Raw genomic sequence first — 14,375 nt, forward strand, 5'->3', positions numbered from 1 at the left:
TTGACATGAAATTACAAATCATAGCACCACTGATCACTCTGGTATATTTTCATAAATCATTTGATCAGCATTATCGTCATTATACAATGGAAACTGGACTCCATAAAATGGCAAAAAGACAGCAGTGCTTTCCATAGGTTTTCAAAGGACTTAGGTGCTCTGAACGGTCATATTTGCCCAATTTTGTGGATTATTTAAGGGCATGTGAAACAGGTTTAGGGCAAGAAAATTTGGGCAGTTTAACAATAATGATACAAATATGCCATTACCTTACTTGTGGTAAAAATCTGGAAAGTGAGACATGATTAAAATGAAATTTCCTAAACACATCAATTGAAAAACCAATTGCTTCCATTAGATGTGAGAAAAGTAAGTTAGCTTCATTACATTTTGATTCTGTCAAAATTCAATTAACATTAATTTGACTTAAGTGGTGTTCAAAATGGTTTCGGTGAAGTACCCAAGCCTTATAATGGTTGGAAAAACCCTACAGAGTGCCAAAAGAATAAAGGACACCCAGCAAAAGCTTTCACATCACAAAAATCTGATTCTTAAACTTCACATTCTGTCATACATACATAAACAAATAATCAAATGAGCTCTGTGCAAATGAAAATACACAATTGGTTAATATCTTGCTATTCTGCAAAGAGTTGTAACTTCAAGTATGATGTGAAACCAGATATACCCCAGCAAATACATCTTATATCTGGGTCCGATCAAGCAGTAACGCATGGACACATTTTGTAATCTACAGTCTCTTGTCATGTAAGCAGAGTAACTTTTATGCATGTATTATACATATTTGAGTAGTTATTTATAAGCACTTTAACATTATGTATAACAAAATTTGGGGACATGAAATTTTTAGGGTGAAAAATGTCAAATTCCTGCTCGGTAACACGTGGACTTGAAACGTACATCAATTTTTTAAGCTTTACTCAAACATTCAAAACATGCAGTTCTCAACAGAAATTGATATCAAGTAGGACAAAACCTTTTAGATATTATGTTTAACTGTGCTAAAAATAAATTTTGGAGTAAAATATTTAAAAGTCTCTGTTTTATTGACATCAAAATGTGGTAAGACATGGAAAGGTTGCCATAGTAACAAATGGACAACTCTTAACCATTGTATGCATCACACAAAATGTTGACTTATTTTTTTAAACAAGCAGCCAGATATAATCACAATGCTTTATTTAAAGTATTTAATACAAACACGGCATTATCTACAACTTGTGGTGGTCCATACTGATGTAGGTAAATTACAAATAAAGAGTAATTTCTCTGTAACAGTTCACAGATAATGTTTTTAAATGTGACCAATGTATGAATTCACAAACTTCATCATTCCGAATTTTAATTTCTCAAAGTAATAGACAGTCTTTTGCATGTCTTTTTGTTACTTTAATGCAGCCTAGCAAAAGGTTTGGAACTTCTCCTGTACTGTGTAAGTGGTATTTTAAAAAGGACAACAGTTTCACAAAATAGAAATCTTTAGCTAAAAAATTAGTCCACTTGATAAATGATATGTGCAAATTTACTTTTTCATGTTGATGTTCATTTTCGCTTGATAGGACCCATCTACATATTACACATTGACGTGTGTTTCACAAAGTGAATACATTAAAATACTCAAGAAGTCTGCAATTCATCAAGACTGTTTCATAATATATTACAATCAAATATCTCCATGTCTCTTAGTGTAAGTGTGCACAGACCTTAGAGGAGTAATACTATACATCACATCTCCCAAATGCTTTATTTTAATTCTATAATTGTCCAACTTTCGTGTCAATAATGTAGATCATAATTATGATTATTATCATTGTTTTAGTCAAATCACCCAAGTCCCTCTATGAATATGCAACTATTCACTGAGGTTAGACTTACCAATCGAAAAATGAAAGACTAATGTTTTAATAAAATTCAAAAAACTAAATTACAACAAAATCAAATAATGAGTCAACTGCACATGGGAATCAGGTAGTAGCTACATCTGGTACAAGATGTTTTTGTGCATGGCCCCTGACATAAATAAACTAAAACAAACAGTAATGGGAATTGAGCCAGGGACAAGAGCTCTCATTAGCATTAAAGGGTAAATAATATGGTTAATTTTGACTTGGTTAAATTGACAATTATCAGTTTTGCGAGGATACCAAAAAAAAAGCAATAAAAAAAAATGAAGATAATATTTGATATGGTTGCTCTATCTACAAGGAGATGTTGGGCTACAGTTTGCAAGGTAAAAATCATACAAACAAAAAAAATCACAACTTTTGTAGCTGATGTATTTAAGTTCTAAGACTACGAAGCAGCATTAGCATAAGTTAGCATCATGGAAGTAGCTAACCGACAACAAACTGCACAATGCCCGTAAACTGAGTAATTCCGACAACCATAGGAAAACTAGTACTCCTGCTTTTGTATCTCACCCCTGTTTTGGTCAGAGTTCACCTCCTTACCTATAAAGTCGTTTAATAGGGAACTGAAGGTACTTACATTTTTTCAACCGCTTTAGCCAGTGGCGCACAATCAGGCTGTGGTACTTCTTATTTTCGATACACCACGTTGACAGTCCTTGAATTGAATCCATCGTGTTTGTCACATTCTGAAACTTTCTGTCCAAAGTCGACTCAAAGGAGCCGCCAGACGAGGCTCCAGCTCCTGCAGCCATGTCCGCACAATTCACACAACCTACTAACGTTAGCCGAGGCTACCACATAGCTTAGCATGCTAGCTTAACGTAGCACATACATTAACACGTTCCGCTGCCGCTCAGCTGCCATTGTGATGTTAAAAAGCTTAAATATTACGTATGTTCCTCCAAATCTCCTGCAGCGTCTACAACCGTACAATATAAACACGTGAATTTTAGATAACACTTAATATTGCTTAACATTTACAGCTAAAACTGAGCGGGTTTCCACATCCTGGTGGTCCGCTGTTTACTCGATGATAGGAAGGTGACGAAGCAAAGCACTTCCGGAAATGCAGAGTAAATATGGCGCCACCACATGCAGTGGAAGAGCAGTGTAAGTTAGAGCGCCCCCTGCTGTCTGTAGGTGGAAGAACAGGAGACACAGAGGCACTTCTGAAACATCAGAGCCAGTGCTATGGAAGTAAATCTGTCTCATCAGATTTTGAATAATAAAAGCCACTGAATGTCTAGCACTGATTTTTTTTGCACTGGAATTAAGTATCTGAATTTTTTCAGTGTCACATGACCAACCTAACGTAACTTGATTGGCTGGCTATCGGTTTGACTTGAGATGGAATGTGTGATCGGAATTTTTGCTTCTGAATTTTTTGCATCTGAATTCTTTTTATTCTAAATTTATGAACCTACTAAAATTGACAGACAAAAAATTCAGGTACTTAATTTCAGTGCAAAAAAAAATTCAAATTCTTAATTTCAGTGCAAAAAAAATTCAGATTCTTAATTTCAGTGCAAAAAAAATTCAGATTCTTTATTTCAGTGCAAAAAAAAAATTCAGATTCTTTATTTCAGTGCAAAAAAAAAAAATCAGATTTTTAATTTCAGCGCAAAAAAAAAATTCAGATTCTTAATTTCAGTGCAAAAAAATTCAGTGGCTTTTATAATTCAAAATTTGATGGGACAGATTTACTTCCATACAGTACCTTTAGATACGTTTGGTCTGTAAATTAAATTTTTTGGGGATTTTTTTTTTTTTTTTTTTTTACATGTACACATATACATTTGCAGTGCTATTCCTACCTTTTTGGTATTGTATTATTTATTTACTTGTTTATTTAGTTTTTCTATAAGCATTTTTTTACGTGTTTAATTCACCTTATACTGTGCAATGTAACAGACTGCCAAAAAACCCGTTAAAAAACAATATATTATCAGTTAGTAATGGCACTTAATTATGATAGCTACTATTATTTCTACTTTGCTTTTGTTTTATACTGCACTATAGGTTTTTTTATGTTACACTATTTGTTGTCTTTACACTAATTTTATTATTTGTATTATTTGAAAAAATATACTTTTTTCCATACAATATGCTTACTTCTATTCTATATTTCTAGACATATATTTATTCTAGGTAAGGCAAGGCAAGTTTATCTGTATAGCACAATTCACACATGGTAATTCAAAGACAAGTTATAAATGCATAGAGAAGAATAAGGTTTAACCCTTTCATGCATAGCGGTCACTACAGTGGACAGTTACTCTACAGCTTTACTCTTGTATATTCACGGGTTTTGTTGTTTTAGTTCCATATCAACCAACACAGTGGACACTTATGCATCATCTCATAAGCTGCAATTCATACCATTATTGTAACTTTGCTGTTCTTGATTGGTTCTTGAGTGGAAATCAATTGTTAATATTTATTTTTTGCATATTATCTCCATGAAGTGAGTAATAACCAGTATTAGAATATGTTAAAGTGTGAGAAAACATCAGATTAGCTGCATTAAACATGGTTTCATTTCACTGTTTTCATATCACTTTATGATATTGGGTTTTAAATACATGTTTCTTCACTTCAAGAATAAAATTCATGGTGTAGCTGAGTGGACGTTTTTGTAACTCCATGAAAAACAGCTTGATGTAAAAAAAAAAAAAAAAATCAATCACATTGTTTTTTTTTTCATGCCTAAAGAGGAATGAAAACACTCAGGAAAAAAAATCTTGATTAAGGTTCTCATAATTCATGCATGAAAGGGTTAAAAACAGTGAAACATAGGCTTTTAAATAGAATATTTAAAAAATGTTATTATTAAAAGAGAGAGAGAGACCAGTGCAGATTAAACCATTTCAATTGCCATATGCAGAGCTAAAAAGAAATGTTATACAGTGCATGAGAACAAAGGACAAACAGGAGTAAAGTTTCTTGTTTTGTGCACAAACTTGGCCAATAAAGTTGATTCTGATTCTATTATATTCTGTTCTGACTATAGGTTTGGTGTATTGTTTACTTCATATGCATCAAAACAATCTTTACTGATGAATGGTATAGTGCAGTGTTTTCCAGAATTTTTGAGCTTGAGAGTTAAATGATCAGTTTTGTGTCTTCTCAGGAGCCAAACTGACAAAAAATATGTCATGAACTACCATAATGGCTCTTCTACCATCAAAACAAAGCTGAATAAATGTGCTTGTCGGAACACTGATCACAGATGACAACGCACCAAAAGAAAGACAAAAATGAATCATTAAAGTCCTCTCATACACAAACATGAGCAGCTGATTTCTTCACTGCCAAACCCTTTCTATCAAAGTCTCTTTGTATTGTTTTGTTGTGATGCGTCTTTTACATCATTTCCATCTATTAAGGCTTTCACATTTTCATCTTGTTATGACATTTTTGTTCCATCTTTTACAATGTGGTTTGTTACATCTTCAGCAGAGTATTGTCTCATCTTTACATATTTTTCTTCATGACATCACTTTTTCTCTTGTTCTTTTTCATCATTTACGTCTCTCTTTGCCATTACGGGTATGTTTTTTTCCCCACTATTTTTTATCTTATTATATCTCCTTTCCTCTGTATTTCACATGGTTTGGGTCAGGGGTGTCTAACTCATTGTAGTTCAGGGGCCACATTCAGCCCAATATGACCTAAAGTGGGCCGTTCCAGTAAAATAATAACAGCAGAAACAGTAAAATTACATTATAATAATGTTTACGTTTACAAAGGTTCATTAAAAATGTAAATAACATGAACAACTTTAAATGTCTTAAGAAATATAAATTAAATTTTAATAATATTCTGCCTTTGTTTATGATTTTACACATGTAAATTACAACTTACAGATCACAGTGGATCTACAAATACGCAAAATATTTAATAACAGGCAGAATACTGTTAAAACTACACTTACTTCTCTTAAGACGTGTCAGGTTGTTCACATTCATTTAGGTTATTCACATTTATTTGCAAAAGGATACTTTCTGAATGCAAACATTTTCATGAAATTTTACTTTTTTACACTAAAATGAAGAGAAAAATTGTGGAAATTGTTATTTCTAGGTTATTATGACAGTATTTTACTGGTCTGATCCACTTCAGATCATATTGTTCTGTATGTGGAACCTCAACTAAAATAATTTTGACATCACTGACTGTTAACATCTTCAGTGTAATTTTTGTATTTCACAAATTCATCCCATGGGCCAGACTGGATCCTCTGGTGGGCCGGTTTTGGCCCATGAGCCATATGTTTGACACCTGTGGTTTAGGTCATTGCTCATGACATTTGGCAGGAAAATAAAAACAGCTCCAAAGCCCATTTTAGGGCCTGACTCCAGGTTTGGTAAAGGCAGGGATAATATAATACACAAATAATTTAACACAAAATCTAAAGCCCCCCTTTTAAAAAACAAATCATTTTTCATGTTATGTTCCTATAATATGTGCATTTCACTGTGTTTAGACTTACCTGAAGGATATATGACTACATAAATATTTTGATGCTAATTGCAATCATCCATACAGCTCATCACATTCTGCACCATTTCGTCAGAGTAACAGAAATCTTGTGTCAAAATTTGTAACTATTTAAATGAATATTTGAGGGAGGGAGGTAATTATTCCACATTTTGGTAAAAAAAACACATCACACAAATTATTGTAAGTACTTTTGTCTTATTACTTGGCAGGAGTCAATCTCTCAATGATCAAAATTGGTTAAATTTAATATAATGAACACTGTATTCTGGCAGTACACTGATATTAGCAGGACTGCAGTATTGTTTAGTCTCGTTGTCATTGGTAGCAGGTGACTCACTAATGTAAATAATATGTCCTTCTACAAATAAGCTCACATGGACTGCTATTGTACATTGTTCCACAAATCAACAAACACACTGTGTATTAATGAACCAGATCATTAATTTAATACATGAAGACATTAGCATTTAACAATCACTTGCCATTAATGACAATTTACAACATACAGAAATACCCTTTTAAAAAGGAAACAATGTAAGAAAAAATTAAAGACATATCACAGGCAAATGAGATTTCATTCTAAACTTTTTTCCTTTTACTCCAGTGAAAAATGTCAATTCTCGTACAGTGAGACTGTACTTTAAGGTGCTACTTGCAATTTACACAAAATAAGCAAATCACTACTAAACATTGTTCTTTACCACATTGATGCAACTTCCATTTTAAATAAATGTTACATTATTCAACCTGTCTGCAGCTGAAATAATAAGCTGTTTCATGAAGGATGCTGTAGTTATTGTTCAGGCATGGCATTTCTGGTTGCCTCAGAGTTTGTCGAGTAAGGCTGACTGGTGACAAACCACCAGAGCTGAAAGGCCATTCAACATGAATGATACTGTATCTAATGATCTGAAATATAGTGGTGCAATGTCTACATCCTATCAGAAAGATGTGCTTAGGAATGGAAATACTTCTCTCTACAGCCTTCTACTCTTTATCATCTTATAATTGATAGTAAAGCACTTAAAGTGATTCATTTAAAACAGCAAGTTAATAATAGAAATCCATTTTACGTCTGCGACAGAGCTGTTCCTTCCCTAATTTGACTTTTAACGCCATTCGAGGCTTTCTATCAGCAGAGCTTCAAAATAGCAAATACAACAAAACAAAGCAAGTCTTCAGTATAAATTTCCTGAACTGAAGGAGTAACACATAACAATGCGCTGTTAGAATCCATGTTTTCAAGTACTAATTTTCTTTAACAGATATTTCACGGATAATATCACAGCTGCCTGATGGCGATAGCTGTGTAACATTTTCTCTAAGTCACTCAAAGTGCATTGACATCAGATGTCATTTACAATTTACCTTATCATGTCTTTTCCATAATAAATAAAAACAGTTACCGGAAAGTCATATGTGTAATAATGTGAGCATGTGTTTTCAAGTGTTTATCCACAAAAAAGATGTTCACTGTGTGTGTATAACGGAGTAATGGACAGATAAACATTCATCCGAGTGTCTTGTATTTCCTCAAAAATGAAACTGATTAATAATCAATTAGGACATGGCATTTCCTGTGCGGAAGTGCAACTACTTACACAGTGTTTTAAATACCCTGATGACTTTTTGGCACTTTTTGGCAACAGCTTTATGCTTGTGCATTGCCATAGGATTACAATCAGGTGATACATTTTCTAATTTTAGTAGCAGCCCTTTTCAATAATTTAAGCACATGATTGAAATATTATTTGAAGCTATACAAGGGATGCAACCAATGAATTAAAAATCAACCAATGCATCAATTAACAGTGATTGACTGATTTGGAACCGCTAAAAAAAAAAAAAAAAAAAAAAAAATGGTGATAAATTTTAACACAAATTAGAAATTATTTTAAGCTGGTTGGCTGTCTATTTTAAGCCGGCTGTCCAAATTAAGAAAAAAATATACATTTTAATTTTTCACACTGAACTGAGAGAATTATAAATAAGCACGATTTAATAAATAAATAAATGGTGGTAAATAAGTGGTCAGGGGGAGGCTACAAACACCTCTATCTTTTGTGCAATTTCTTTTACTATAATCCACTTATTTATTTAGCTTTGTTTTTATGTTGTATTCATGTTCATCTATAGGCATGTATTTATGTATCAATGTGTAAACTCATTTCTTTAAAACTGTGCTTAAACTTCAATAAAGAAGCATAAAAAAATACAGACAATCACAACATCAGACAACAATCTATTAATATTTTCACTGTTGATTAGTGTGCTTTTTTTAGTATTAATATTGTAAAGTTTCCCAGAGCTAATAGTGATGTTTCTTTAAATTACTATTTGATCGACAGTGAATGTCCAGATATATTTTCTAATTTATGTAACAAGAGCTTCGACTCGAACTGTACCAATGATCCCTTTTGTTTATTCTTGTCCAATAAAACTGTATATGTTAGTTCTGCTTCTCATCAATGGCATGAGGTTCTATGACGTGAAAAATATAAAACAGAGCACAAGTTGCTTCAACTAGTTAGACATGAAAGGTATTTTAAAAATCTTAACTTAATAAAACTCAAAGTACAAAGGTCTTAGTCAAACTACACACTGTACAATGTAATGTTCCTGGTGCTGCAGTGCAATAACTCCAGTGTAAGCAAGAGCCACACCAGAGAGTCAGGGGTTAATGAATGTCTTTGAATTTCTGCCCCTCCTCTTTTGGTTTGACGTGCCCTCGAATAATCACGTCCTGGCACTACGCCTAAATGTGTTCTTGTAATCACATCTGCCCTCTGCTTTCACTCTGACCAGTGTGCGGTGGCACCTCCATGTGGATACGAGGTCAGCCGAGGATAGCTAAGGTGAATCAGCCGGAGCGGTGCTTGAGGATACAGAGCTGTCCTGTGTAGCCAGGCTGTCACAAGGAGAAGGCGGAAAAACCTCAGGCCGCTTTTGATTCTCGTTTTCCTTCTTGCAACACCAATCGGACAGTGCGCTCGACGTGCCGGTGCTGTCTCTAAACTCACAACTGGGCCCGGCCGGTTCCACTGTTCGTCTCTTAGGTGCTTTGTGTTTTCTAAGCGACCCGGGGAGACAGGTGGACACAGTGTCAAGTGCAGTCACAGCCCGAAAAGTCCCCTGTCTTTCATCTTGAAGGTGCTTATGCTTGTTTGGGACTGTGCCAGAATGGTCAGGGTCTGACCAGCTCATCTTTCGCTTCTGGAATGTGAAAATAAAACCAAAAATAACAACTATAACACACTGAGGTCTTAAAGAATGTGACATTTTATCCCAGACTGAGAGTGGTCAGAGATAGAACAACAAAATCCAAGTAAATATAACGTGCGTTCTTCCTTTAAACAGATAATTATAGCTCTAACAGGAACAGGCTGGCTGAGGAGGCTGCCTGAGGTGTTTGCAGCCTCACTATAACCAAATAAATATTGCATTTAACTCCTTCAGATGTGGGAGAACTGCCTTCCATTATATGTGCATCTCTAAAAGCTTTTTTGTTAAATCTTTATTTATGTTTGCATTTATTTGGGAATGTCTTCATAGAGACCAGAGTAAACTACTACTACTATTACCTTGTTAACATGTTAGACATGTCACTTTTCCACTGACCAAATCAGCTCAACTCACCACAAATGGATCAACCAATCTGTGATATAGATGATTTTACATGATGTTTAGCCTCTCTTCGACTGACATGGAACCCATGTATAGGTACCACTGAAGTACCTGATGGCCTCTTCTCTCATGTAATAAAAATTCATAAAAGGCTGTGCTTTTGATGTTTATATAGTCTTTGCTTTGGATATTTTATGTCTGATTGTGCAAACTCTGATATTAATGCTTGGTTAAATCAACTGGTTAAACATACAAGTAGTTTAAGTTTGGTGTCATTAGTTAACTGCCATAGTAATATTATAATGCACACAAACAAAGGTGACACACAGTAAGGAACTGACCTTAACTGGCATATGTAGTTGATTTTGGCACCAGCGATGGGAAAGTTTTGGAGTGGTGGTCTGGTTTGGGGTATCTGCTGATTGAAGAGCCACCTGAGGGAACCACATCTTGAGCATCATCTCTATCTGCAATAAGTTTTGGAGGTACCTCTCACTGTGAAAGAACATGAATAAATGTAAATGCTGATTAGTGACGATGACAAGACTCTCATTTTTTACAGTTACCACAAAATATCAGGCTTGTTAATTTTTGTAGATTTACCCCATTTCAGGCTTCTGTAAAATCCCCAGAATCCTGTGCAATCTGTCCATGGCAACACTCTGCTGGAAACTGGTCAAACCTGCCACAAATGTAAGATTCAGAGAAAATGTCAAGGCAAATGGGCAAATAGGAGGTTAATTACATGTGTGGCTGCCCTAAAAACTGCAAACAGATGTTTATCATGTTTGAAACTGTTCAACCGCACCTTTGTGAAACCGCCCAGTCTTTAGTCCATGTAGAAGCTCCAGCAGAGGATGGACAAATCTCTGTAAATCTGCACACTGGCAAAAGATGTAGAAGTACATTACTACATGATGTTAAAAATTTAACAATAAAACATATATTTTCTACATTAATTTATGTACAATCACCTTTTGAGCAAAGATAAGGTCTCCTGGCGTGGCTGATGATGATCCTTGTGTCGCAGCTCCAGGGGAAGTTGGTAAATCATGATGCTTGGTTTTGTGTGAACAGTGTTTAGACTGATTGTTGTCAGCGCTGGATGTGTGCAACTGATGTGAATGAGCAAGTAAATCAGAATAACGTCCAGAAGGTGCTCTGTCTTTTTCAGCTGTGCAGGCCTTGCTGATTCTACTTTCTCCTTTTTCCTTTGCAAATACGTCTGCATCATCTTCTGTCTGTTCACTCTCACTGAGGAGAAACACTGGCGTGGAAAGTGAGGAAGAAGATGGGCATTTGGAGGAGCTGCCCTGCGAATTCATCTGTGAAACAGACAATAATAAAGTAAAACTTCAGACACTATGCTTGGCTTTTTTTTAGACAAGACCTTAAGCTGAAGGCTGAGACTTTACTACTAAACTGAATATAAAAGATAAAATACTAACTAAAATAAGCAGTGTTGTTTTTCCTGGAAATCATCTTTTTAAAAAAACAGGGTTGTATTTTATTCCTTCAATGACCAAAAAAGTCATCACAGCACCTATGGTATGTAGTATATACACACCATATCAGCATGAGTTCCTTTAAGGTATTGTTTAGTTGGGGTTAGTTACACATTAGCAAAGTGTATAATGAAGAAAGATGATGGTCAAATGGATAACAAAACAATTAAAGGTACTCTGTTCACCTTACTCAGAACTTACAGTAATAGTATCATCTAGGGATAACACAGCCTGTATAAAAAAAACTGCTGAACACCACTTTATCTCTTCTATCACAATGTCAATATTACAAGAAATTATTAACTACCACATAAGAATGTTGTCAGCATATAAAAACGTGTCCCAAAGCAAACCTTTGTCACACTGACGCAGAATCAATAGAATGTGTGCCAAGTCTATAAGTAGCATGAGGACACAGTGAATGATCATTTGCAACTGTATACAGTCTATATATATCAGCTGGGGACACTTCAGGCCTTCATCATTTGTACATTAACAGTGGCTCACGATGTCATCACAGGGAGTTCCCCTAAAATATGTGTGTGGGTCAACTGAGGACTTCGCTCTGCGGTCTGAGTGTGTTTCAGACTGTGCTTCACATTACCTCCTCTAACCTCACGTTTCCTTTGTTGTTTTACTTAATGTGGTACTTTAGGCAATAATCCCTGTTTGCTTTCCCATGCCTGTCACTGTTTTAGTCTTAGTTATGACCAATGATGACCCTATAATACTTTTATGCACTACTTAACATATATAAATACTGTTTGTATGGCATAAAAAGGACGTTAAACAAACTAATGGCGGAACTTGGCTCTGATAGGGGCCAAAGAGCTCATGTTTAGCTAATATTTATCACTTTGCCAGCTGTCTAGTAACAGCTCAAAAATGTAAAACTACATCAGAATCAGTTTTTTTTGTTGTTTACTTTTTTGGTCAGTGTGAGGTTGCTTTCTTTATTACTTTAGTCATTTGGAAACTTATTACCATGATGATCAGCTGAGTGTGTGATTAAGTCTGAAATAGCTCATTTTCAACAGTATCAGACTGTTTTGGGGGTGATGATAGATCAGTTGATTAACCAGCTATCTGCTTTTTTGTGTTTTAAACTATCCTCATAATATCATCCTGTAAAAATCCATTATAAATTGACATCTAATCTGGATTAAATTTAAATTATGTTGCTTGTAAAGCTAAAATACAGTAGTTACACATATTTACATACAACAGTGGTCACTTTCTTGCTCTATTCTCCTGAGACCCAGTAAGTAAACATTTTCGCCATTTTACATTAAGTAAGTGCCTTAACTGGAAACAGCATGATGCAGCAGTTTTTTCAGATACATTTTTTATTTCACTTTTTTGTTTTATTTAATGTCCTTTTCAGTGTTTTTTTTTTTTTTTTTTTTTTTTTTAAAGTAAAGCTGTGAAACTTGTCCACTACAGAGAACAAAAATGCATTGCTGGGTCTCAGGAGGATAATAGTGTACCACTGCCTCATCAGCAACAAATAATAAATAACTTTCCAACTTAATAGCTAATCCTAATATTCAGCTGTATAACCCATATAATAAAATTCCATTTCTTAATTTAGAGAAAATTATATAATAAGTGACTAAAATGACTAAATAGGACTGGTTAAACCATCAGGATTTTTTTTAAGTGTAAATGTGAGTCAAAAATCTAGCAAAAAAGAAAAATAAATATTCACTGTACACATTTAACGAATAAAAATTTGTAGTCAAAGTAACGATGATAACACTCAATTTCACAAATAACAAGTGGCATAAATTACGAAGATTTTATGTTTGAAAAGAATCTAGAGAAGAATATGTGAAGGTTATGTTTAAGGCTTATTGTGTTGAAATTATACAGAAAATCACAAGTTATATTAAGCTAGGAAATAAATAGGAAAAAAAATAACATTCGGTTTGACCACAATATAACTTACCATAACAAAATAACTTTACTAAGTAATAAAATGTGGCTATTTTACTGTTTAAGAGTCAGTAGTTGATGGTAAAACACAGAATAATTTGTTAAAATATATATATATATATAATCTAGAAGCACGAGGCTCTTACCTTGTAGCTTGATGGCGCGTGGATTCACTAAAACAGTAAAACGGCACAGCTCCGGGAGGCACGTTGTGTCTGTGTGTGTGTGTGTTCGTACTAGTTGTACAGTTACTGGATTATAACAACTACATACGTGATCACACAGCGCGGATATGAGGGATGGCCAACGCCGTGTCCTGTCCCTCCCTGTTCCCTACGTCTCCGGCCGTTGCAGTGTTTACTTGCTCAGATCTCCAGAGCGAACAGAAAGTACAGCACGGAACAGCAACGGACGCGACACGTGCACATGCCGTCCAGAGTCGCAATTGGTTCACGTTCGGCCCGGGCTTATCTGATTGGCTCATAGCCCGGGCCAATCACCTGCTCCCACCGCCGTGATTGGCTGGTGTGTTCACGGACCGCACCGCGCCTCCACCGGCAGCACGTGTTCTAAGTGTGGCTGTAAAACGAGATGAACAACGCACTTTTGCATGTCCGACCGTTAATTTGTAGTGAAAGTACCGACATAATCACAGGCCGCAGGGCGTATATTTATTTAATGTGTGGTTTAAAGGTGGATCTGTGTAACTTAGGTATCCATTTATGGATTTTTCATGTTAGAAGTCTTGTTTTTACGTTTAATAGATAGATAGATAGATAGATAGATAGATAGATAGATAGATAGATAGATAGATAGATAGATAGATAGATAGATAGATAGATAGATAGATACTTTAATAACCTCCTAAGACCCAGGA

The 14,375-nt window shown here is 34.9% G+C and overlaps 2 protein-coding genes across 5 annotated transcripts in view; both read right to left on the minus strand.

Annotated features, from left to right (window-relative positions):
• The window catches only part of rprd2a (regulation of nuclear pre-mRNA domain containing 2a), a 30,895-nt gene extending 27,911 nt beyond the window's left edge, over positions 1–2,984 (minus strand). For all 4 annotated transcript variants that reach the window (XR_003936696.1, XR_003936695.1, XR_003936697.1 and 1 more), the window contains exon 1: positions 2,509–2,984. Coding sequence is in view for 1 of the 4 variants with exons in the window: in XM_030148027.1 (XP_030003887.1) it covers positions 2,509–2,683 (175 nt within the window). In the remaining 3 variants the exon portion in view is untranslated. The remainder of the gene's footprint in view (positions 1–2,508) is intronic.
• Positions 2,985–6,857: 3,873 nt separating this feature from the next.
• On the minus strand, positions 6,858–13,873 carry ciarta (circadian associated repressor of transcription a). Its single transcript, XM_030148034.1, has 6 exons — positions 13,645–13,873; positions 11,033–11,383; positions 10,867–10,942; positions 10,662–10,740; positions 10,400–10,553; positions 6,858–9,647 (listed from the first exon to the last, which is right to left on the minus strand). Exons 2-6 carry the CDS (start codon positions 11,381–11,383, stop codon positions 9,285–9,287), a joined length of 1,023 nt encoding a protein of 340 aa, XP_030003894.1. The 5' UTR covers positions 13,645–13,873; the 3' UTR covers positions 6,858–9,284.
• Positions 13,874–14,375: the final 502 nt, after the last annotated feature.

The sequence above is a fragment of the Sphaeramia orbicularis genome, chromosome 11, assembly GCF_902148855.1.
Source record: "Sphaeramia orbicularis chromosome 11, fSphaOr1.1, whole genome shotgun sequence".
Classification (NCBI taxonomy): Eukaryota; Metazoa; Chordata; class Actinopteri; order Kurtiformes; family Apogonidae; genus Sphaeramia; species Sphaeramia orbicularis.

Excerpts from the sequence above, each read along its gene's own strand:
- ciarta (XM_030148034.1), bottom strand. The coding sequence starts at position 11,383 with ATGAATTCGCAGGGCAGCTCCTCCAAATGCCCATCTTCTTCCTCACTT. Across the intron at positions 10,554-10,661 it reads TTACAGAAGCCTGAAATGGG|TGAGAGGTACCTCCAAAACT; the intron begins GTAAATCTACAA and ends GTTCTTTCACAG. Across the intron at positions 9,648-10,399 it reads AACTACATATGCCAGTTAAG|AAGCGAAAGATGAGCTGGTC; the intron begins GTCAGTTCCTTA and ends TTCACATTCCAG.